The sequence below is a fragment of the Suncus etruscus genome, chromosome 2, assembly GCF_024139225.1.
Source record: "Suncus etruscus isolate mSunEtr1 chromosome 2, mSunEtr1.pri.cur, whole genome shotgun sequence".
NCBI lineage: Eukaryota > Metazoa > Chordata > Mammalia > Eulipotyphla > Soricidae > Suncus > Suncus etruscus.
In genome coordinates, this window is record NC_064849.1 from 40,239,081 (window position 1) to 40,265,670 (window position 26,590).

At 40.8% G+C, this 26,590-nt stretch overlaps 1 protein-coding gene and 1 pseudogene across 1 annotated transcript in view; both read left to right on the forward strand.

Moving 5' to 3' along the window:
- The window catches only part of CDKL1 (cyclin dependent kinase like 1), a 63,364-nt gene that overhangs the window by 12,379 nt on the left and 24,395 nt on the right, over positions 1-26,590 (forward strand). The window contains exon 3 of the mRNA XM_049767427.1: positions 19,439-19,560. Within this exon, the coding sequence (XP_049623384.1) occupies positions 19,439-19,560 (122 nt within the window). The remainder of the gene's footprint in view (positions 1-19,438; positions 19,561-26,590) is intronic.
- LOC125999410 (aldo-keto reductase family 1 member B1-like) lies at positions 10,366-11,502 on the forward strand (annotated as a pseudogene).

Below are 26,590 nucleotides of genomic sequence, written 5' to 3' on the forward strand. Positions count from 1 at the left end.
AATGCACATTGATTTTTAAAAAATGTAATTATTGCCCTTTTGACACTGAAATTACTTTGCTTCTAACAATTAAAATACATAGGTGTACAGCCTACCTGGTTATTATGAAACAGTCAAATCACATAAAAGGTAGTATTTTGGAAATGGAATGGAAAATTTTGTGGTTATTGTTTTTGTTTTTTGGCCACACCTAACTGTACTCAATGATTACTCTTGGCTCTGTGCTCAGGGATCATTCTGGAAGGCCTCAGGGGATTATATGTGGTGCTATATATCAAATTTGGGTCGCCCATGTATAAGGAAAGTACCCTACCCACTAGCTCTTTAACCTCTATATTGGAAAAACTTTTAAATGGGCTTGGTCATAGCTTTCACTTTAATTTTTTAATGTTTTAATTCATGTATGTGTATTTGGCAAGATTGATACAAATTTTAGGATACAAATTTGCGTTCACAGGACATATTTTCTGGTTTCTTATTAACCTTCCTTTTTACTTATTAACTTTGAAAAGCACCCTAGTAAAAAAACAGTTGGATAAAATTGCCCAGTTAGAAAATCTTTGAACCCCATCTGTATTTTTGTTAGACTATGAAAGGTAAGAGTTTTTCAACTAACAGAGGCCATCAACCATATAGAAAAGCCAAACAGTTGACTCCATTAGCGTGATGCTACACTCATTTTCAGCTGTGTCCATTTAACTTTGCCTTTGATCACATTTTTTTCACCCTTTCTTCTTTCCTAGTGCTTTCCAAATCCTTAATTAGTCAATAAAAGATACCAGACATACATGGAGCAAATTCCTAGCCAGTACTTGCCAGTAGTCTGGCAAGAGAGCCAGCCAGCTCATTCTATTCCCCTTTTGTTAACTGTAGCAGCTCTGAACTCCATAGCTCCTGCCCATCTTTAGTTAGTTGCCCAGGAGTGCTGGTCTAATCAGTATCTCCCCACACTGCACACAACTCCTTTTCCTTCTCTAGTCCTTTCTCAAACAAATCATTAGCCAGCGTGACTACCATGGTGTTTTTAGTGTTGTGAGAAAATGTGGAAGCAAAGCAGCTTTCTGTTCCCCAAAGAGTATTCAAGCATGATTCCTCAGCACCATGATGAGAATATTTTCCTCTAAGTTATATATGGTCATAATAATCTTAATAGCTGGAGAAATAGTATAAACGTTTTCTTCTTACTTGGGGATCAGGCTAGCAATGGTGGTGGGGGGGGTTGTCTCAGATATCAGTGCTAGTCCAGATGCTATAGCCACCACTCTAGAAAGGCCTAAATATTTTCTTTTTCCAAAGACACTTTGGCCACAAATCTCTTTGGGAAAGGATATGTGAATACTTGTAGTAGGCAGGCATGAAGGATTCTTCATCAAGGTGACCCAATCAGTAGTACTTTGATCTACAAATGAACTTAAGTCAGGAAACCAGTCAAGGAACTGCACTTTTCTATTCTGACAGCTGATGTTGACCTCTGCTTGCCAAGCTGTTATCATTTCTGGAGTCCTGCTTTTACCTGTAAGGATTTTACAGGGAGTTTCTGTCTGGACATCAGCACTGTTTTCTAGGTAATCAGGACTCTGATCTTGCTTCTCATAGTGGCACTATTATGCATTTTGTGTTAGTACCTGCTCCGTCCCACTTTAGAATCCCATGATTCTATCCATGATCCATGATCACTCCCATGGTAACCAGATTGATATGGTGGCATTTCCATCCCTCAGGAACAAGCCAGTCCCTGCAGAGGACAGTCACTCCAGAACTCTTCAGAAATGCCACAGCTCCTTCCCTGTGCCAGTATTATCACTCTTGCAGAGGCAAAGTCCCCAGGGGTTGCCATGGTGGGTCTGGAATACACAGAATACATTTATCCTATAATATTTGTGTCTCCCTTGACTTCCCAGACCTTTGCTGGGGCAGTCCTGGCATCTCCCTCCTATCTACAGAAAATCTAGTCTCCCAAGAAAACTAACAGTGGCAGAGAAAAGCTTGTGTTTAACAGAACCCACATATCTAGGTGTTTCCCCGCCCCCACCCCACCCCCCTGCCATGGCCCAGTGCTCTCCAGATTCATGCTGGCACCTGTAAACCAGGTCTTGTGATTGCTTGGAGTATATTTCCTCCTAGGACAAGCACCTCATACTTCCACCCAGGCACTACTTCAAACCTCATCTTTGTGGTACTACCCTGGACCTGGGAGCATCTGGGCAGAATCTTTAGCATGGACAGTACCTGTCTTCTCAAAGTGTTTTCAGGGTCCTTATGTGGGCATCAGAACAGAGACTCTCACTTATCCCAAAAGTCAGGGAAGTTGAAGGATTTCAACATGTCAGACTCATGACCCCTAAAAATTCCTACCTCTGAGTCGCTAGTCCTTTACATTTCTGGCTTCCCCATGCCCTGAGTTCATGCAATTGAGACTCTAAGAGTACAAAGTGTGGGGCTGAAAAGAAGGCACAGCAGGTTGGACTTGCATATGGCTAACAGAGCCACACCAAAGTGATCTGTGAGCACAGCTGGGTGTAGCTTGAAAATAGATAAATAAAAATTTAAAAAACACTTTAAAAAAAAAAAGTACAAAGAGGCATTTGTAGCTTCACAAACCTTTTTTGTTGGTTTCTTTGTTGACCTTGGGGCCATATCCAATGATGCTCAAGGGATTCTGACACTGTGCTCAGGAGTGACCTCTGGCAATGCTGGGAGACCACACAGCACTGTGTATGGAACTTAGGCGGCTGTCTGTAAAGCAGTGCTTTACCTTTCTACACTCTCTCCCCACTGTGGCTTAACGTCAAGTTCTGGGCCAACCCTAGCCCAGAGACCCCTATTTCTCCAGGAGATAGGTAGGTGCCATTTTGAACCCTGTCAGAGAGGATTCTTACTCTCCCAGGATCTGATGGCTCCCCCCAACTGTCATTGTCTCCTGCATTTTTCCAATGACCCGCAGATGCTAACAACAGCCTGTCATGACCAACGCTTGTACTAGACCTGCACCTCTGTGTGGCTTCAGCTGCTCTCCCTGCAGTCCTTTGGAACCACCCAAAGAGCTTAGTAAACTCTGTGTGACTGTTTCTCCTGGGCTTCTTCCCACCCAGCCCTACAGCAAATACTGTTGCCTTCTCCTAGGTGTTGCATTCAGTCCCAGGATCTTACTATGATCTGCAAATGAGGCCCACAGAAGGAGTTGGGAACCCACTAGTATAGCCCAAAAGGGAAATCTGTAATCATGGATTGTGTGTGTGTGTGTGTGTGTGTGTGTGTGTATACTATTCTGCGTACATACACAGATCTATTATTGTTCTCAGTATGGACTATCTGTATTTGTGCTAAGTTAAATGTGAATTTATACTGACATATTCAACTCTAATCCATAGATAGCATGGTTCATGATTTACATTGGCTTTTCTGTGTTTATTTATGAACACCCAGGTTTAGAGGGACAAATCTCACTCACATTATCTGTTTAGTCACTTAATTCCAGTATAGCATGATCAAAATTGTCATCTCCCACTCCTACTCAAAACAACTTTATATAGTTCCTTTGCTTTTGGTTTTATAGACATCCCTTACTTTCAAAGTTGATTGGGTTAGCAGTCTTTACCATATACACTCTATAGTGAGACTATTTTATACATTTGTGATGCAGCTAGGGTCTTTTGTTATATTCTACATCTTATCTTAGAATTACTTTCCTCCATATGCATTTCTGTGCCATAAGATTCTATGAGCTTTGATAAATGCATAATGTCATTTTTCCCCCTGGAATAACCATTCAGACTAGTTTCATTTCCCTAAAAAGCATTGAATTTCACCTATTCAACTCTCTCACTCCTTTTTTTTAAATTTCTTTATTTGAACACTGGGGATACAAAATTGATCATGAATGAGTCGTACAATGTATACTATCCTTCACCAATGCACAGTTCTCACACCAATGACACAAGTCTCCCTCCCATCCCCCCACCTTCCTCTGGGGCAATATTTTCTCTCTCTCCTCCCCCCTTCAATTTTTCCATTTTAGACACGGGTTTACACTATTATTAATGAAGGCATATTAAGGGACCATGATATCTTCCTTCAGCATCCAGTTCTTGACCAGAGTGATCAGTTCTAACTATCATTATCATAATAAACCCTTTCTACCCTAACTATAATGACCTGCTATTAGTGATAAGTATCCTATTATGGACAAATCCTTCTGGCATTTATATCTATTGTCTGGATATTATTACCATGCTATCTTTATTTTTCTTATATCCCACAAATGAGTGAGATTATTCTATGTTGTTGCCTCTCCTTTGACTCATTTCACTCAGCGTAATACTCTATCTATGTATAAGCAAATTTCATGACTTCATTTTCCTAACAGCTGTGTAGTATTCCATTGGGTCGATGTACCACGGCTTCTTTATACACTCAAGGCACCAGTGCTCCATATCACTGATCATCAGAAAGATGCAAATCAAAACAACAATGAGATATCATTTAACACCACAGAGACTGGTACACAGCACAAAGAATAGGAACAATCAGTGCCGGCATGGATACAAGGAGAAAGGGACTCTCATTCACTGCTGGTGGGAATGTAAACTGGTCCAGTTCTTTTGGAAAACAATATGGCCAGTCCTCAAAAAATAAAATAGAAATTGAGCTTACATATGATCCAGCAATACCATTCAGAGGGATATACCTTAGGAACCCCAAAACACAATTCAGAAAAAGCCCTCTGCACTCCTTTGTTCATTGCAGCACTATTTATAATAGTGCTGAATCCTTGTAACCCTGATTTTTTTACTCTCTTTCTGTATTCCTTCCCAGAATATCTTACAGTTGAAATCATACTGTACATAGTCATTTTTCAGGCATTGAAGTTTTGTATATGGTTTTTGAGAGCTTGTTTTTTGGGAGAGGTGCTCAGGAATTCTTCCTAGTGTGCGAAGAAGAGCATAGATGCTAAGAATAGAACCTGAGCAATTCCTGGCCCCAAGAGCTCTTTTATCCCAACTTACTAAATTTTCTTTGTACTACTAGTATTTCATCCATGGATAAAGCAAAATTTGTTTATCCATTTACCTATAGGAAGACAACTTATTTGCTTCCATTTGGGGGGGGGCATTTATAAATAACTGTTACATTCATGTACAGGCTCTTCATGTGAACATGCTTTTAGATCATATGGGTAAACACCTGTGGGCTAATATGGTATAACTATGTTTATCTTTGTAAGAAACTGCCAGACTTTCATCCAATATGTCTGTTCCTGAGACCATAAATGGTCAGGCTTAGCATTATCAGTGTTGTCTTGTCAGCCTTTCTTGGGGATGCAGTGGGGGAAAGGAGGAGTGAGTGGAGTTTAGCCAATTGAATGGGTTTGCAATGGCTTTATTTTACTGCAGTAATTTGTAATTCCTAAATGATAAAATATGTTGATCACCTTTTTGTATGTTTCTTTTTCATTTGCACATTTTCTTTAATGAGTTTCTTGCTCAAAACTTCTGCCCATATTTTTTGAGTGTAGTATAAATATTGCCAGTAACTTGCCACAACAAAATGAAAGCAGTTGTATTCTTTTTTTAATATAATTTTTATTTTGATCGTAGTGGTTTACATATTGTTGATAATAATATTATGGGTACATATTTACATAAGATCAGGGGGGTTCCCATCACTGATTTGTCCTCCCTACCCCTCCGTGTTCGTCCTACCTCCCATATCCTCCTCCCTCACTCCCGGGGCTGTGAGAATATGTGGTCCCCTCTGTACCTAGCTTACTACTTAGAAGTCTTGGTCTTGGTGCCTCCCTTATTTCCCCCTCTAACTGGGAGGAAGGACTACATAGTTCAAGTTATGCTGTTTTATTTGAAGAAGAGAAAAGTAGTAAACTGGGGTAAAAGTCTAATATGCTGAAAATGGGCGGAATCCTTCTAGAGGCTCTCATCGTCTGTTTGAGAGATGAAGGAGAAAAATAAGGTGAAACACCCCCACAGTACAAAAAGAATTGTCAAATATCCAGTGAACACTCCAGTGATAACGATAGGCACCACAAAAAAAGCCATGGTCTTGAGTTAAAAAAACATGGCGGAGCTCCTAAAGAAAGAAAAGAAAAGAAGAAAAAAAAAAACAATAGAAATATAAATGGGGACAACAACTTCAATAACCACACCAAAACAAAGAAATCGACAAAAAGTAGATAGGTAAATAAAAATAAAAATAATAATAATAAATGAAGACTAAAAATATTATATAAAAGATAAAAAATGTTTTGTGCTTTCTGCCTTTTTTTTTCCCTCCTGCACTGGCACAGTAAATATTGGGGTCATTCGAAAAGGAATTCACTTGGCCTAAGCGTTATGGGGTTTCTGCACCCTTGGGGTATATTGTCACGGGATTAACTATAGACTCCGTTCAGGTTCATTTACTCTACTGGTGGTGCTTTCGTGGTGTTTGGAAAACTTCTGCTCCGTCCTGGGTAGATGAGATAAGAGAAAGCAGTTGTATTCTAACAGGACATTTCTCTGCATCCTAGGCAGCACTGAATGTTACAAATTTTTGAAATGTTTGCTTATCTGTTGGAGAAAACACCACACCACATTGTTGCTCAAGCTTGTCTTTATCTTCTACTAGTGAGACAAAGTATCTTCTCATGTATCTTTCGATCATTTTTACTTCCTCTTCAGTACTTTACCTAATCATATGCCTTTCCATATTTCCATTAAGTTATCCTTTTTAACATTGTTTTAACATTGTTTAACATTTGTTTTAACATATTAACACATGTCTTAGTATAGTACTATTAGGATGACAATTCTTTATAAAACTTTTATTTTTTAACTTTAACAGATAGTTTTCTCCCAATTGTATATCTCTTCATTATGCAGCTTTTTTTAATCAAATAAACATTTTATTATTTATATTATTATTATAGTGAGATATATACACACATTAAAAACTGTATTAACCATTGGCTATGTAGAGCAAGCAGATCTCAGGTTGGCCTGTGGTCCTTCCTGTGATTCTTGGCCATCTACCCATGGTTGAATGCGAGGGTCCAAACTGCAGTGCTGCTTATGTCCTGTGGTGCAGAAATGAATTACTTGGGTCACCCAGGCGGTGCTAAGGGAAATCTCCAGGGTCAAATACTTGGAGGCCTTCAGGGCTATACCTGGATATGCTTGTGGGACCATATGGTGCCAGGGATCGAACAACAGGGTCAGCAGTATGCCAAGTATCGACCTTAGCACCTGTCTGTCTCTATAACCTTATATTAACCTTTTTTTTTTATTTTATTGGTTTTGGTGGGGGGCACATTCAGCAATGCTCAGTGCTTCTTTGTGTCTAAACTCAGGAATTACTCCTGACAATGCTGAGGGGACCAAATGGGATGACAGGGAACTTTGCTCAGCAGCATGCTAGGCAAATGCCATACCCTCTGTACTATCCCTCTGGCCCCAATCAGGAGTAAGCCCTGATGTTACCAGGTGTGTCCCCATCCCCCCAAAATAGACAATGTCTGCTTAGGGACAGAGAAGTAATACATCGTGTAGAGCATTTGCCTTGCATACAGCCAACCAGGTTTGATTCCCCAGAAGCCCATATTACAATCATGCTTGTAAATAAAAAAAAATAATAATGTGGAAATTAACAATCAAATTGCATTAAATTGCATTAAAATTTTTCTTTCTTTTTTTTTTTTTTTTTTTGGTTTTTGGGCCACACCCGGTGATGCTCAGGGGTTACTCCTGGCTATGCGCTCAGAAGTCGCTCCTGGCTTGGGGGACCATATGGGATGCCGGGGGATCGAACCGTGGTCCGTCCGAGGCTAGCGCAGGCAAGGCAGGCACCTTACCTCTAGCGCCACCGCCCGGCCCCGCATTAAAATTTTTCAAAGTGAGGATAAAGAGCAAATTCATATGAATGATCTGGGGAGACAACAGCACTGGGGAAATTCACCCAGAAGGACATGTTGAAATCTCAGTTCTGCTTGAGGAACCAAGTGGCCTCATCTTAAGCTCAATGCAAATGTTTTTGTTTTGTCATATGAAATATTAGTGTTAAAAACACCTGGAGAAAAAAGAGGCCCAAATAAGATAGCAGCAGCGATTGTATAAACTTGATACCCGAGAAACTGAATCTGAGTGCAAGCTGGCTCAGATTTCTAGATAGAGTGTAACTGAGGAGGGTGATAGGGGCTGGGAAGTTTTACTGAGATCTTCTAGACTAGGCCAGCACAAATCAGAATGCTGAGGAATAAGACTAGGCCCATTTTGTATTGAAGTAGAAACATCTCAACCCTCATGAACCATGAGCATAAGCATGTGCAATGTTAGAGCTATGCTGGAAGCCTCCAGGGTGTCAAATGCTAGTTTGAGCAGCGGGGGATTCTCTGTAAGTTGTTGTGCTAGGGCCATACGTCTCTGTGCTGGTGGGCCAGCACAGAAAAGCACAGGTGGTTGGTACTACAGAATCTACAGATATACTGCACTCCTGAGTCCTGAGGTCCTAATGCTGCTGCAAATGTTCCCATCTTCAGCGCCCCATACCCCTCATCTTCTCACCCATGCCTCACCAGGCTCATCTCTCCTGCTTAATCTTTCAGCAGCTTCTGCTGCCAACCACTTCCTCCTTTATCTTCAGAGCCTTTCTCTTTCTCCTCCGTTTCCTCCCTGTCCACCACAGATTGGGCTTTCTAAAGCCTCTCTTTTCTTCACTTGCTCTTTCTGAACAATTGCCCTTAGTTAGCTTTGACTTCTTCCTACACCTGCCATTGGAACCCTGCTTGACTTCCCTTGCAGATCAGAGCATGGCTTTGATCTTCAGATCAAATGCCAGCCCACCTGACAACTTCACTTTGGTATTTCAGAGTCTCTGCCAATCACTCAACAAGCCCCAAACAATACTATTTATTTCTCTCCCTCCCCACCCATTTCTTTACCTCTTCTCCCCCTCTCTGAGATGTAAATTTTGTCCTGTGGCCCACCAGCTACTGCAGTACCTGCCTTCTCACTGCTCCTCTTCTTGCATTTTAACCTCAAGCCACACCACCTTCCAGTTTCCTAAGGTTTCCCACCCAACTCATGGCCATGTGTTCCCATCTCATCTCCTACCTACCTGTAGCCTTCTCACATGCTTCTTGTGCTCTGGGACTCTTCTCAAGGTCACTTCTTTTGGGGAAAGTGTCTCTGAATAAGCCCAATCTTTCTTTTTATTTTTTAATAAATTATCTTTATTTAAACACCATGATTACAAATATAATTGTAGTTGTATGATTACAGTCATGTAAAGAACACCCCCCTTCACCAGTGCAGGATTCCCACCACCAATTTCCCAGATCTCCCTCCTCCCCACTCCACCCACACCTGTACTCGAGACAGGCTTTCTTTTTCCCTCATTCATTCACATTGTTATGATAGTTTTCAGTGTAGTTATTTCTATAACTGCACTCATCACTCTATGTGTTGAGCTTCATGTCATGAGCTGCACCTACATGGGAAGATAGGGGGAAATAAGGGTTGGGACTGAGGCAGTAAAATATTAGAAATGAGATTTGTAGGGCAGTATCAAGGCCATAATACAAGATGGATGTTATGGATATATAAAATATATGCATTCAATACTATCAATAGAAACAAAGAGAAAAAAATTCCAGTGACTGTCCCAACATAAACTAGTACTAGAACGGCCCGCCCTCCTCCCAAAGCACATTCCCATTAGTGTAGGTGAAGTCCAAGGGAGTAAAAGGGGGGATGACTGGGGGCCTGCCAAGCCTCCCAGCACTCCCCAGACTAGGGAGAAGGGCTCCAGTATGGGGCCTCCCCAAACCCCATACCTGGCAAGAGCTGGTCTCCAGAATCAAAGAGGAAACCGTAGGCCAGATGTCTGCCTGCCCTCCTCCCTATGCACCTCCCCCATGGAGTACAGAGGGAGGGGGGAAGCCTGAGGACCACTAAGAGTTCATCTGAACCCACTTCTGGACATCTGAGCTGGCACCCAGGGAAGGCCTGGAGTCAGGGGAAAAAGACAAGGATGGCTGGGGGCCTGCCAAGCCTCCCAGCACTCCCCAGGCCAGGGAGAAGGGTTTAGGTATGGGGCCTAGAAGCCCAATCTTTCATACATGAAAGACTTTTCATGAATGCTTATATTCCCTGTTCTCTCCTCCAATATATCTTCAATATCCTGAACAGCACACAAAACTGAGCACTGAATTCTAGATCACTTGATCACTAGAACTGTTGAGAGAGTTGCCCATGAATTAAATAATAATCTGGAAAGAGTAAATTTAAGTATCCTGGAAAATTCAGTGACTGTAGATGAGAGATAAAACCAGTAAGCTTAAAATTGAAATGGGAGAGGCATGGTCCTGGAGCAGAAGCTGTGAAACTTAGCAGTCATGGCTACACACATCACTCTCTACACTGGCGCCAAGATGCCCATCCTGGGGCTGGGCACCTGAAAGTCCCCACCAAGCAAAGTGGCTGAAACAGTCAAGGCCGCCATTGATGTGGGCTACCGCCACATCGACTGTGCGCATGTGTACCAGAATGAGAATGAGGTGGGCTCGGCCATCCAGGAGAAGATCCAGCAGAAGGGATGAAGCGAGAGGACCTCTTCATTGTCAGCAAGCTGTGGTGCACATACCATGAGAAGAGCTTGGTGAAAGGCGCCTGCCAGAAGACTCTGAGCGACCTCAAGCTGGATTACTTGGACCTCTAACTGATCCTTTGGCCAACTGGCTTCAAGCCCTGTAAGGAGTTTTTTCCACTCGATGAGGATGGCAAAGTGATTCCCTCTGAGACGGACTTTGTGGACACATGAACGGCCATGGAGGAGCTGGTGGATGAAGGATTGGTGAAAGCCATTGGGATCTCCAACTTCAACCACCTGCAGATTGAGAAGATCCTAAACAAGCCTAGCCTCAAATACAAGCCAGCGGTGAACCAGATTGAGTGCCACCCCTACCTCACGCAGGAGAAGCTGATCCAGTACTGCCAGTCCAAAGGCATCGCCGTGAGGGCCTATAGCCCACTTGGCTCACCCGACAGGCCCTGGCCAAGCCGATGACCCTTCCCTGCTGGAGGATCCCAGGATCAAAGAGATTGCAGCCAAGCACAAGAAAACCACAGCGCAGGTGCTCATCCGCTTCCCAATGCAAAGAAACTTGATCGTCATTCCCAAGTCTGTGACGCCTGACCACATTGCCGAGAACTTCAAGGTATTCGACGCAACTGGAGAGTCTGTGTGCTGATGAGCTGCACCTCACACAAGAACTACCCCTTCACTGTTGAGTTTTGAAACCTGAGTATCTACACGGAGCAGCCTGCTGTCTTTCCTTTTGCCTTCTTCCCTGTCTCCATCCTCTCCCTCATCACGGCCATCTAGCTGGGGTTCCTCTATGCTATTCAGCATCCTGCACCCTCACCCCCATCCCAGCTGCTAGAGATGGCGCCCAAGAACAGGGTTAGTGGTTTTGAAGCCTCCTCTTATCTGGCCAGGGAAACCACCAAAAAAACTTTTTTGTTTGTTTGTTTTTGTTTTTGGGCCACACCCGGTAACGCTCAGGGATTACTCCTGGCTATGTGCTCAGAAGTTGCTCCTGGCTTGGGGGACCATATGGGACACCGGGGATCGAACCTCGGTCCGTCCAAGGCTAGCGCAGGCAAGGCAGGCACCTTACCTTTAGCGCCACCGCCCGGCCAAAAAACCTTTTCTAACTTCCATTGAATCTACAGTGAAAAATGCCATGCCATTGGCGGCTGGCCGGTTTCAGAATTGTGTGTCTCTCAGGCAGACTCTCCCCTCAAATAAAAAAAAAATCTTTTGTGTAAAAAAAAATTGAAATGGGAAAAATTTTGGGAACACCCTCATAGAAAACCTTAGTATTATTATTATTATTATTATTATTATTATTATTATTATTTTCTTAAAATTGTATTAAGAATTATTGGTAGACCTCCGCATGTGCCAGCGGCCTTTTGGCCTGGCCTAGGGTGGGGGGCCCGGACCTGGGTCACCCGACCCCCCTTTCCCCCTTTCCTCCGGATCTCCAGGTGGGTTTCTGGGAGGAGCTGATGGGGCACCCTGGGTTTTCCCCACTCCCAGGCCGGCTCCAGAGGTTGGCTTAGGGGGTGGCGTTTGATCTGGGGGGTGGCAGATAATTGCTCAGCTATACTCAGGCTGTCACTGGCAATTTCATACCAGTCTACTTTTTGAAACCGCGCGGGGGCTAACGCCCCCGCGCAATCATATGCTCCTCCCAACCATCAGTACCCCAGATTTACCCTTCTTAACTTCAGTAACACACAGCTTTAATCTCTGACCAAAGACATACAGTAGATCTTCCAAATCCCAGAACTATTTAGAAGGACACAAATCGAACACATATTGAACACATATATCTTTTGAATATTTTATGATTATTTTCTTTAACTGCTGTAACTCTCTATATATTCTTCTACCATGATGTTTCTATCCACTTTTCATCTTGTCTTTTCTCTGTAAGCTATTCAGTAAGGATTGTTGGTGGAACTGTCCCTCAGTTTGATGCCTATGATTGAACTATGTCATGGAAATTTCTGGTCTTGTTCCTATTGCTTCCAGATGCACCAATAACGCTTCATGGCATTGATCCTTGTTTGCATAGACACATTAAAATGGGAAAACACTATACAGACAGATTAGTTATTATCTAATAAATCTCATTACAATGTACCTTACACCCTGAATATTGATATAATGACCTGGCACAGGCCTCAGATGAATGGGCATTCTCCATTCACGCTGGAACCAGGCAAGCTATCTACGAAAGATCCAAGGTCTTTTATAGCAACAGTTGGAAGCAGTCCTCTACCAGGAAAGACACCACCAAGGGTGTGACATCGACCTCCTTAAAAGACACTTCCGTTTATACTGAGAAGATGTGACAACAACAATGACCTGTGAGAAGACATGACAACAACAATGACCTGCTCTACAGGACATGGTTCTCTCTATTGCCCCTGAGGTGTGAGGTGAAATGAGAGGATGCTCTGCACCATCCTGACTGCAATATGGGATATGCAGACTCCAGGATCTTTCATACAGAAGCATGATACCAACAACAGAAACTATGTGAGGAATGGAGGTGTATTGCCACTACAGACGATGACTTGAATTGGACAAACTAGTTTGCCTGGAGCCTAGATTCAGTCCTGTGCCAGAACACTTCAGGGGTAGGGTCTCCATGTATTTAGACCATAATTTGTCTTTCCATGTCCCTTATGTTTTGGTGGGCCTATGCAAACAAATGCCACTTTAATATCGTTTTTTACTATGTTCCCTTGACTCCAATCCTTAAGAAAAACAACCCATTAAAACTTTTGAGGTTAACTTAAACTAGTAAGTATGTGCATGGAACTAGATAAATGTACTTTGCCCTCAATGTTTAAAGAGTTACATAAGTCTAATATCTTTAGATTATATGGTGTGCTGCTAAGAAACAATATGTACTACAACTGGGGATTTGAGGGACAAAGTAATTGTATTGTACATGGGTTCAGTTTTGTTTTTCTTAATGCTCTTTGGCTGAAAGTTCAAGGCTGGGATATCATCGAAGGGACTACTGAGAATCCTGTTTATGGGTGATTGGGCTTCCACTGTAACTTTACACTGTCCTCTTTCTTTGCATCTTTGTTGTCATAATTAAAATAATAAAAACAAATAATTAAAAAAATAAATAAATAAAAAAAAGAATTATTGGTACTATATATTCTTTTTTTCTTTATTTTTTCTTTATTTAAACATCTTGATTACATAAATGATTGTGATTAGGTTTCAGTCATGTAAAGAACAGCCCTTTCACCAGTGCAACATTCCCACCACCAATGTCCCAAATCTCCCTCCATCCCACCCCATCTCCACCTGTACTCCAGGCAGGCTTTCCAGTTCCCTCATTCATTCACATGATTATGGTAGTTCTCTGTGTAGTTATTTCTATAGCGTATTCACCATTCTTTGTAGTGAGCTTCATGATGTGAGCTGGTGTTCCAGCCCTCCTCTCATTGTCTCTGAGGATTGTTACAAAAATGACTTTTATTTTTTTAAAAAACCATAAATGAGTGAGACTATTCTACATCTCTCTCTCTCTCCCTCTGACTTATTTCACTCAGCATGATAGATTCCATGTACATCTATGTATAGGAAAATTTTATGACTTCATCTCTCCTGACGGCTGCATAATATTCCATTGTGTATATGTACCATAGTTTCTTTAGCCATTTGTCTGTTGAAGGGCATCTTGGTTGTTTCCAGAGCCTGGCTATTGTGAATAGTGCTGCAATAAATATAGGTGTGAGGAAGGGGTTTTTGTATTTTATTCTTGTGTTCTTAGGGTATATCCCTAGGAGTGGAATAGCTGGGTTGAATGGGAGCTCAATTTCCAGATTTTGGAGGAATCTCCATATCGCTTTCCATAGAGGTTGGACTAGACGGCATTCCCACCAGCAGTGGATAAGAGTTCCTTTCTCTCCACATCCCCGCCAGCACTGAGTGTTCTCATTCTTTGTGATGTGCGCCAATCTCTGAGGTGTGAGGTGGTATCTCATCATTGTTTTGATTTGCATCTCCCTGATGATTAGTGATGTGGAGCATTTTTTCATGTGTCTTTTGGCCATTTGTATTTCTTTTTTTATCAAAGTGTCTGTTCATTTCTTCTCCCCATTTTTTGATGGGATTAGATGTTTTTTTCTTGTAAAGTTCTGTAAGTGCCCTGTATATTTTGGATATTAGCCCCTTATCTGAAGGGTGTTGGGTGAATAGTTTCTCCCACTCGGTGGGTGACTCTTGTAACCTGGGCACTATTTCTTTTGAGGTGCAGAAGCTTCTCAGTTTAATGTATTCCCATCTGTTGATCTCTGCTTCTACTTGTTTGGAAAGTACCCTCATAGAAAACCTTAAGAGTATTATTATTATTTTTTTGGTTTTGGGGTCACACCCGTCGGTGCTCAGGGATTACTCCTGGCTTTCTGCTCAGAAATAGCTCCTGGCAGGCATGGGGGACCATATGGGACACCGGGATTCGAACCAACCACCTTTGGTCCTAGATAGGCTGCTTGCAAGGCAAACGTCACTGTATTATCTCTCTGGGCCCAGGAGTATTATTATTAATGGTTATATTTAAAAAGTGGCACCAGACTACTTATACCAGAGTCCCAGACTCTGTGTGTGTGTTTGGCCATGATTGGTGGCAATACTCCAGGTTTACTTCTGGCTCTGCACTCAGGAATTAAACCTGGGATGGCTCAGTGGACCATATAGGGTTATGGGAATTAGGCCCAGGTCAACCATGTACATAGGAAGTGCCCTCCTTGATATACTATCTCTCCAGCCCCACATCCTAGACATTTTAGAGATATACAGTTTAAGTTATGTGGAAGTATTGGAAATATGCAGGCAGTATGAAAAGACAACTATTCTTAAAATAATAGTATTAAAATGTTGAATTCAGGAACCAAAGAAATCTTAAAATAAAAATAGAATTTCAATTAATTTTATTAATGTATTTATTATGATCATAAATAAAAATATAATGAGGATCAAAGAGGAATGTTGAAACCCTGGGATCATTTCCTAGCACCACTGAAGTAGCACTTCAGTATTACATGTGCCTTCTCCTGCCAAAAATGAAAATAGATCTAACCTCAAATCACAATGTTATCACTTAACTTTCATGAAGAGATGAGTAGGTGCTTTATGTGTAAAGATGTTACAACAGTGGGCCCGGAGAGATAGCACAGCAGCGTTTGCCTTGCAAGCAGCCGATCCAGGACCAAAGGTGGTTGGTTCGAATCCCGGTGTCCCATATGGTCCCCCCGTGCCTGCCAGGAGCTATTTCTGAGCAGACAGCCAGGAGTAACCCCTGAGCAATGCCGGGTGTGGCCCAAAAACAAAACAAAACAAAACAAAAAGATGTTACAACAGTAGTCCTGAGCTTCATCACCTCACAGAGGGAAGTCGGAGGCCTAGAAAAATTAGTGATTTAAAAATAAGGCTGAGAGAAAACACAGTAGTGTGGTGTTTACTTTGCATGCAGCTGACCCAGGACAGACCAGCAATTCCCAGCTTCCCTTATGGTTGGTTCCCTGAGCCTGTCAAGAGCAATTTCTGAGTGCAGAACCTGTAGTAACCCCTGAGATCTGTAGAGTGTGACCCAAAAACCAAAACCAAAAAAAAAAAAACAAAAAAAAAAAACTGTTATTCAGATACAATATCCTACTGTTCATGAATTCTAGGCTTTCAAATAATGAAGAGTAAGGGAATTAAGGGTGTAATATAATATTTAAGTCCCATTTGGCTCATTGGATACCTGTGACAATGCTCTTTACCTGCTCCTGCCAAATGAGTGGCACTATAGAGGATAGAGGATAGTGGAGGCATACCAGAGAGTGTGACTTCCCAAGAGAGAACTTCAAAAAGACCTAAGGTGAAGCAAAAGTGATCAGAGAGAAAGACACTGGCTTTGCACCTGGCCAACCCTGACACCACATATTGTCCTCTGAGCATTCCCAGGAGTGATCCCTGAACATAGACTCAGGAGTTAGCCCTGAATGCAAAATAAATGAAACAAAACCTAACAACCACTAGAAGAGACTAGGTGAGAGGCCTTGTAATGAAAGGAAATGGGGAATTTGGCCTGTCTGGGTGAACATGAGTGAGAGAAGAGGCTGGGATGAAATTTGAGAGGACCTTTGGGAATGACCTATGACAGCACAGCCCCATGGTGATCACTGTGGAAGCACCTAGCTGGAAGACTTGGCATGGCATGATGGCACTCGGTTTGGTAGAACTATCTCATTTGTACTTTTGCTGAAAGAATTGGCTTGAGATGTGGGACCAATATAGGAAATATGAAAAATTAAAAGCATCTCAAAGACTGGTCTTATAGGCAGAGGTCATTCTAAGGCCTGGAAGAAAACCTCTGCCTTTTGCTGATTCAGTCATGAAGTCATTCTTTTATCTTTTTGAACTCAGCTGTTGACTTTTTGCTTGAGACACATCTGCATCAGTCCTGTTCTTAAGAAAGTGCTATCCTACTTTGGAAAATGTCAGTTCAAGCTGAAAAGACTCAGTAACCATAACTGGGAAGGTTTCTGTCTTTGAGTGTCATCTGCTCTTTGGCCCCTGTGTAACTCAGGGGCTATGTAGGATTCTAGCAATTTGATGCTTGTTTCCTTAAGTGTGGTGTCTGAATTTCACATCTTGAATATACAGAGGGATTTTTAAAGCAAGAGAAAAAGATAGGGGCTATATTTATCAGTATTTTACTCAGAAATACAGGATACTACAGGATGCAGTTCAGAGCTTCCAGATCTATTTTTCCTTGTACCTCTTTATATCTGTTTACCTATGATTAATATTGTACCATCTAGAAAATCATGAGACCAAAACAGATGTCTGGAGCCAGGGGGTTGGTTCAGTGGCCAGTTCAGTTCATGTTGCATGTGTGAGATCCTGAGTTTGATTACAGCATCACCCACAGACCAACTCAAGCAGATACCTGGCACCAGCCTGAGACCCAGTCAGGCTCTCTAGGGATGGCACCTGGGCGTCTGTAGTTCTCACATTTCCCCCTGCTGATTATATGACAAAATTATCCATTGCATCTGTTGCTTGCATTAGTTAGTGAATTGGCCTATTCATTTGAGTAGTTTAAAAACAATAAAAGGTTTGTTTTAAGAACCAGAGCAGTAGCACAGTGGGTAGGGTGCTTGCCTTGCTCTGGTTCAATCCTTGACATCCCATATGGTCCCCAAGCACCAGTAGAAGTAATTCCTGAGTGCAGAGCCAGGAGTACATACCTGAGTACTGCTGGGTATTACCCAAAAACAAAAATAAAAACAAAATAAAACAAACAAAAAGATTTGTTATTTCTCATGGTTCTGTGGCTTGAGTAATCTAGGTGGAAGTGACTAGGGAGCTTGTGGGGGAATAAATTCAGTGAGGATGGCTGGGCCTCCCCTTTCTGCAAGGCTGAATTTGGGTGTGTCTTGTGATTTTCTTTGACTGCTAGAATGAGCAGAAGTCATGCCTGACTTTTGAGACGATACCATAAAAAGCCTTTTATGGTTTCCTGTTTTACTCTCTGTACTGTTTCCTGAAGAAAGTTAAACATTCTATTTTTTTTTTCAAAATGATCAGTTTAACTATGTGATATTTTTCAAGGGTTATGAAGGGCCAGAAAGCTAAGCGCACAGCCAACATTCATTCCAGCCCCCCTTTTCAGATACATGCTTCCAGGCATATCTGTCACTCAGCACTCATTGTTCTCTTTTTTTGAATGGTAAGCCTTGGAAACCGGATTAACAATTTATTCACAACCAATTATTGAATGCCTACCATGTGTGTGATTTTGTGCTGGGGGTCCATAAATTTAATTTGGGGGGCCACACCCAGCAGCATTCAGGGGTTATTCCTGACTCTGGATTCATAAATCACCTCTCCTGGCAAGGGTACAATATAGGGTGCTGGGGCTCAAACCCAGGTCAGCTGCATGCAATGCAAATGCCCTTCCTGCTATGCTATTGCTCCAGCCCCCATACATTTAATTTTAAATAAATAAGAGAACTCAGACCCTGATGCCATGTTTCTGATTCTGTAGATCTTTTGCATCTATCTGTTGACAGTAAAAGACTTTAAATAATTAATTGACCAATGATTACAAAGTAATCTTTCCATTGGGCTATCAACCACACAGGAGCACCAAATCAGAGAGTGGCAGGAGAGAATGTATTAGGAAGAAATATTTGATCATTATTAAAGGATGAGTTAATATTAATTAAAAATCTTGATCAGAGTGATACAGCAGATAAAGCACTTGTCTTGTATGCAGCCAACCCAGGTTTGGTCCTTGATCCCCCAAAGAGTCCCTCAACTCATCCAGAAGTTCTCTCTAAACAAAGATTCAGGAATAAGTTCTGAGTACTACAGAGTGTGCTCAGAACACCAAAAAAATTTTTTTCTTTCTCTTCCAGTATTCTCATATCTCTCTTCATCAACTACCTGGATTTCAATTAAAACTTACTAAAAGGGGCCAGAGTGATAGCACAGCCATAGGGTGTTTGCCTTGCAAGTGGCTGACCTAGGACAGACCCTGGGTTTGAGTCTCACATCCCACATGGTCCCCCGAGCCTGCCAGGAGCAATTTCTGAGCACAGGGCCAGGAGTAACCCTTGAGCGCTGCTGGGTGTAGCCCCAAAACCTAAATAAACAAATAATTAATTTAAAAATAATTTTTAAAAAAATCGTTGCTAACAAATAGTTTATAAAGCAAAATAAGAAATATTACATGTGGTCTCCTTTATTCCAAGACAGAAAGTCTCTAAAGAACAAGCATCTTTTTGTCACTGGGTCAAAATATAAGAAAGTGACTTTTATAGCTCACATTTGATTCCTTTGCCTTTCATATTTGCAGCAACTCAAGCATCCCAATCTTGTCAACCTTATTGAAGTTTTTAGAAGGAAGCGGAAGCTTCATCTGGTGTTTGAATACTGTGACCACACAGTTCTCCATGAGCTGGACAGATACCAAAGAGGGTGAGTAATCCACTCCTTACCAAATAACAAAAACCAGACATAAACAACAAAAACACACCAAAGTTGGTGAGGAGAAATAAGCAATGGATATGTCAGCTAAAGCAATAGCAGTTGGGGCTGGAACAATAGCACAGCAGTAGGGCATTTACCTTGCACACAGTCAACCCTGGATGGACCCGGGTTCAATCACCCAGCATCCCATCTGGCTCCCGGAGTCTGCCAGGAGTGATTTCTGAGTGGGAGGCAGGAGTAACCACTGAGCACCACCGGGTGTGACTAACACCCCCCAAGGAAATAAAATAATATTAAAAATATCTTAAAAAAAACAACAACAGAGGCCCGGAGAGATAGCACAGCGGAATTTGCCTTGCAAGCAGCCGATTCAGGACCAAAGGTGGTTGGTTCGAATCCCGGTGTCCCATATGGTCCCCGTGCCTGCCAGGAGCTATTTCTGAGCAGACAGCCAGGAGTAACTCCTGAGCACCGCCGGGTGTGGCCCAAAACCCCCCAAAAAAACAAAAAACAAACAAAAAAAAAACAAAAAAACAACAACAACAGGAACAATATTTAGAGAGCAAACTATGCTACTGGGCTCAGCAGCAGAACAATGATCAAGTGTTGGGAAAAATATGATTAATCATTTTAATGAAGAAAACAGCAATCACATGTGCTGGATTCTCTGGTCTAAAGGTGCATGAAAGCGATCTAAGTCTCTAAGAAAGAAAAAGAAAAAAATATTAGTTATTCTGTGACTGACAAGAAGGAGTTGAAAAACAATGGCTCATGGGAAGTTTAAGTTTGAGCTCATTTAAGTTTAAAATAAAACAGGTTTTAAAACAGTCTAAATCAACCCAGGTTTGCTGCTAGAACTTCTTTGGCTGCAAGTAACAAAAAAGCAAACTGAAGCCAGCAGAGATGAAAAGGAATGTAGTAGCGACTGTAACTGGAAGATTGGGGAAAACTCTGAAGCACCCCTGATGCTATCACTCATCTAATATATGTAGTGCCTTATGGAGTATCAGGAAGAGTTCAGCTAACAGAGCTTTTGTTTCGGAAAAAAAAATGAGGTCCCTTCTTCAGGCTAAAGATAGCCCTTGCTAGAGTAAACAGAATCTAGACTGGAGTTTGGCTTCCACATACTCCTCAGAGGGGCTGTTTCCTGCCATCCTCTTTTTCTGGGTGTTGGTTTCATCTTGCCTTGAGATGAAGAGCCATTTCTTACATGGAGGATTTTGGGAGATATGTGTGTGGTATGAGATGTTAGAAGGAGGAAAACATGAATTAGAAAATACATCTTTGTAACCATTCTAAGAGAAAAGCAATCCCAATAGAAGGTGGCATCTACCTTAAAAGCCAGTGGAAGAATGATTGGCTCAGTGCAGGTGATGTGGCTATCTCTGAGGCCAAATCACTTTGCCAGAGGGAGAGAGTGGAATGACTAATGGAATCAGGAGATATCATTTAAAGAGGGTCAAAGAAGGCCTTTTGAAGACACAGCTTTTGGGTTGCAGGGTGAGATATTAGAGAAGATGAACAGGAAGGATACTCCACTCTCTCCAGATTTTGCTCTGTTCCCGAGAATCTACCTTTGGCTAACACATATGCAAAGTACATGGTAGTAGTAGCATGGCATTTCCCTTTGATCCAGTTCTTGTTTACACCTTAGGAGTTCCTAATAACATTGTCAAGTCTTAAAAATAAGGGTTGCTCTGCCATGAGGCTGTGGCTGTATATGATCTCCCATGACCTCCAAGTAAATGGGATTAAAATGGCTCATGGTTTATTTGTGACCATAGAACAGATTTTACTTGTTCATTTACACAGTCAGAGAAAGCCAAGGGAATAGAAACCTCTCTTAAGTAAACCCTTGATACAGATAAAGTATGTATTCAAAGCAGAAAAGCTTTAGTATGCTGTTATTTGCTCTTTTGACAGCTTGCAAGCCACACTTCTATTAACTATACTGATATGAGTTACTTGTGGTTATATGGATGTTGCAGAGTTTAGTTAATCATGTTAGAATGAGTTGCTTGGGAACACTAATTAATGGGGAATTATAGTTTGACAAGAAGAAAAAGGAACAAAATAAAGTGGAGTTAGAATTTTGAAAGTCCACTGGCTAAAATATGTTATATTTGTTCCAAAAAATAAAAAATGCTTTGCTATGCAGGTATATTAGAAACTGGGAAGACTGATATATGTGTAGTTAAGTAGAAAAAAACTTCACTTCCAAATGGATTAACTTAAGGAAAACTAATAAATAAAAAGACACATTTAAAATATAAGACTTATTTTAAGCTAGATTGTACCAATTATCTTGACATTTAAAGATTTTTTGTTTGTTTTAAAATAAGGGTTACTTTTTACTATACTAAATATTTGACAATTCTCTCTCTCTCTTTTTTTTTTTTTGCCACAATTAATGGTACTCAGGGGCAACTTCTGGGGTAGAATCATGGGCCTGTGTAATGCCAAGAATTTAATCCAGGCCTACCCCATGAAAAACACAAACACTAGTCTATTAAATATCAAAATTTTTTTATCAATATGAATATTTTTCCAACTTAGAGGTCTCATACTGTAAAACAGAATTTTGTACAGATGCTGATGAATGTGGGTAAGCATCATTGCTGTCACCTTTGTCAAGTTGTTTACAGGTGTCCTTACATGTAAAAAATGGCCAATTGGAACCAGGTAAATTTTGAGGGGACTTTCAACTCTGCATGTCTATAAATTAATGACCAAGAACCCAGAGGTTAGAAGACTTCATTATCTCTTAAGTTCTGTTTGATCTGTTAAACCATATCCACCAAACATAATGTGCTAAGGCGATATTTTCTCACTAGTTGCAGATGGTGGATCCTTCTTGTGTTTGCTCATGAACCTCCAAGAATATCCTATAATCATTTATTTTATTTCTGAGAACAAAAATCTACATTGTAAAGTCCATCAAGACACTCCCAACTCCTTTTCTAATTCTGCACAGCTCTTTTGACAGCTCCCACTCCCCACAGCACCACCAGAGATCACTCCTGGGAAGAGTCCCTGAGCACTGGCAGATATGGCACAACTCCTTTTTCCATCCCTGTTAAGAGTTACTTTGATTTAATGATTCATAAACCAAATATTGTTAGAGGTATGTTGGCACATCCCCGGGGCAATCTGGATGGAAGTTTGGTGGTGTGTATTAAAATCTCAGGAGCATAATCTCAGCTGTTCTCTTCAAATATTTCACCATAATAAAACAGAGCATTATATAGGATTTAGTTATAAAGCATTTATTGTTTGGGGGCCACACCCACTAGTGCTAAAGGAATACTCTTGGCTCTGCACTTAGGATAACTCCTGGTGGAGTTTTAGAGGACCATATAGGGTGCTGAAGATTGAACCTACCCAATTTGCTATATCTTTCAGACCCAAAAGCATTTATTGTTAAATTACTGCTTATTATTAAAAAATTAGAAGCAACTAAAATTTTCAAGTGATAGAGGGTTGTTTGAGATGATACTATATCTTTACAATAGGGTATAGTTAAACCAATGAGAACCTTGCTTACTAATAAAGCAAACTTTGATATTAAAATCTTCATGGGCAGTTAAAAAATAAAAAAAGTGCTATAATAAATATATTTCTTTTATTTTCATTGAATTTATATAGCAATAAAAAGAAAAATTAATATGTATATTTTAGTAGTATTTACCTTGATTTATGATTGTTATAGAAATTTTGATTTCTTTGCGTTTTAAACTATTTCCTTTATGCTCCATTTATTACTGTGGTATTCTTTTAATTATTAAAATAATTGTTACTAAATAAGACTTAAATTTTTTATCTTTGATTCTTAAATAGACACTAATTCACATATTTATTGACATACTGGTAACTTCTAATATTCTCTTAGGTTTTTGGCAAAGATTCAAATTCAGGTTTCTACTAACAAACTTATGCCAAAAGATATTGTATTCTATTATAAGGACATACATACATATGCATAATCACCAGTTCTGTGTTTGTATTGCTGTATCTGCCCCCCAACACATTATCATTTCTTGTCTTCTATAGGCCTTAATATATTTTATGTTCATTTCATAATCTTATTCATCTTATGTCAGAATTTCACAAGCAACTAGGTATTTCTTGCCTCATTTTCTGCCCTTTTGAAAGAGCAGCCAGCCACAATACTTCGCTGATTCTTTTCTTCATAGATTCACTTACAACCATCTTCTCCCAGGAGAGTTTGTTTAAAAACATTGAGTGAGTCAAGGAGAGTGGGTCAAAGTTTCATCTTGATCTGACAATGGAATGTCAAAACTTTTATAATACTCTAAAATCTTTCTTTTTCAAATTAACTGTGATATATTGTTTGTTCTAAATCTGTTTCAGGCAGAACAAGAAGATAGTTCAATGGACTAGAGTGTGTTCTTTGTTTGCAGGAGCCCTGAGTTTGATCATCAGTACTGCATGGTCTCTCATGCATCTTCAGGAACAACCCCTGAGGAGTAAACCAGGAGTAGCACCTGAGCAACACTGAGGGTGGGCAAAGAAATGTTTCAGATGACTCAGGAACACATAGAAATAAAAGAAACAGTTTGAGGGTTGTTTTGAGTTGTTGTTTTTTTCTACATATAAAGTTAATACATTACACTCTGCATCTGTTCTATATTTTTCAGTGTTTGAGAATTGTCCTTTCATCCAACTGTGCTCAGGGCTTACTCCTGGCTCTGAATTCAGGGGTCACTCCTGGCAGTGTTCAGGGGACCAAATGGGGTGCCAAGGATTAAACCTAGGCAGGCTTCCAACAAGGCAAGATCCATACCTGCTGTACTATCTCTCCAACCCTATCTTCTATAGCATTGAAATGATTATATAGAGTTCCATTGTGTAACCATAGCATGATTTATTTTTTCAATTCTCCACTGGTAAATATTTAGATTGTTACTGGTTTTAAATCTATGATTAACAATGATAGTGAACAACCCCTTGCATAAATATTTCCTTAGGATGAGTTCCTAAGGACATATTCTTTTTTTAGGATCTTGCCTGCCCTTCCTTCCCCATCTTTGTTGTAGCCTTGGTATAGAAATAAAGCTTTGATGAATGTTGACTGTTTGGCTTCTTGTTATTAGAAAAGCATAGTGGGGGCCCGGAGAGATAGCACAGCGGCGTTTGCCTTGCAAGCAGCCGATCCAGGACCAAAGGTGGTTGGTGTGAATCCCGGTGTCCCATATAGTCCCCTGTGCCTGCCAAGAGCTATTTCTGAGCAGACAGCCAGGAGTAACCCCTAAGCACCGCTGGGTGTGGCCCAAAAACCAAAAAAGGAAAGAAAAGCATAGTGGAAAGGACTGCTCTATATTGGAAGTCTGGGAAAGATACATGTTCTTTCTTTATCATTTTCCCCTCACTTAGATATATGAAGAAACATTTAAAGCCATGCATTTATTTTCGTATCATTGTTTTTTATGTTCATCTCATTTAATTTTATTAGGACATTGTGATATAGTACAACCTTTCCTCAAAAACATGGAAAGAAAAAATAGAAGATTGCTTTTTTTTTGCAGAATATTTTGAGAAACCAATATATCAGGAAAGAAATATGCAAGCAACCTACAAAAGATGTCACTTGACTTCATATGTTTGTTTGTATATTTAGTTATGATTGGGGCCATATCCAGTGGTGCTCAAGGTTTACTCCTTGCTCTATGCTCAGGGATCACTCCTGGCAGGCTCAGGGGATGAAATGAGGTTTTGGGATTGAACTTGGGTTGGTCCTGTACAAGGGAGCTGTCTTACCAGCTGTGCTACCACTTCAGTCCCTAGACTGCATATATTTTATTGTTTTTTTAGGGTGGGGAATACCTGAAAATTCTCAGGGGTTACTCCTGGATCTGTACTCAAGAATTAGTCTTGGCAGTGGCTGGGGGGGGAGAGGGGCATACGGGATGCCAGATATTAAACCTGCGTTAAGAACCTGTGTCAGCCATGTGCAAGGCAAGCACCCTACCCACTATACTCTCTCTTCAGCCCCTAGGAAAGAAAACAGTACAAGTTTAGGTCCAAAACTCCTGAGCAAAATTATGAGCAGATCAGTCCAGGAACTTAGCTCAAAAGTTTGGAGTTCATACTTTGCATATAGGAACCTCCAATTCAATCTCTGGGACCACATGGTCCCTTGAACATTTCCAATAGTGACCTCTTCAAGCTTCTGACCCAGGAGTAGCCACAGAGCACTATGAAACAAATCAAATATAGCAATAGGAATGGGAGCGGCAGTACAACAGGTAGGGTGCTTGCCTTGCATGCAGCTGATCTGTATTCAATTCCTGGCATCCCATATAATTTCCTTAGTGTATATATATACATATATATATATATAATGACATATATACTATATATTATATATATACATATATCAAGAGGGTTCCTGAGTTCAGAGCCAGGAGTAATCCCTAAATGCTGCTGAGTATTGCTCAAAAGGCAAAAAATTAAAATAAATTAATTAGCATGATAAAGAGTGGTCTTCTACTTTTTAAATTTTAGGTATTATCTATGGACTTTCTTTTGTGGTGATGAAGATTTAGCTCTCATACCAGTACTTCTTTTCTTTCCTTTTTGCACTCCCTTAAATGGTTTAATTAAAATTTTATTATTTTTAGGAGCTGGTAAGATAGTACTAATGTTGAGGCTTCTCCTTGTATGCTTCTGATCCTGGCTCAATTCCGGCACCACATATGGTCCCTCAAGTATTGCCAGGAGAGACCCCTAACTAGACAAGAATCCCCCGTGAGCAAGACAGGATGTGGCTCACCCACCCTCAATATTATTAATTCAATATTCACTGTGCCCATTGTTGTTCTTCAATGCGTCTTACAGCAGATCAGTTTACTATACTTGGGTTGTTTTTTGGGAGTCATCCTCTTTCTACAAATTAACTTTTGCTTGATTTTAATATGGAATGTTCTTTAATCTTTTTAAAGCTTTCCTCACTCATATGTAAAATCATTGTACTTTCATGGGATCATCCCATCAGGTT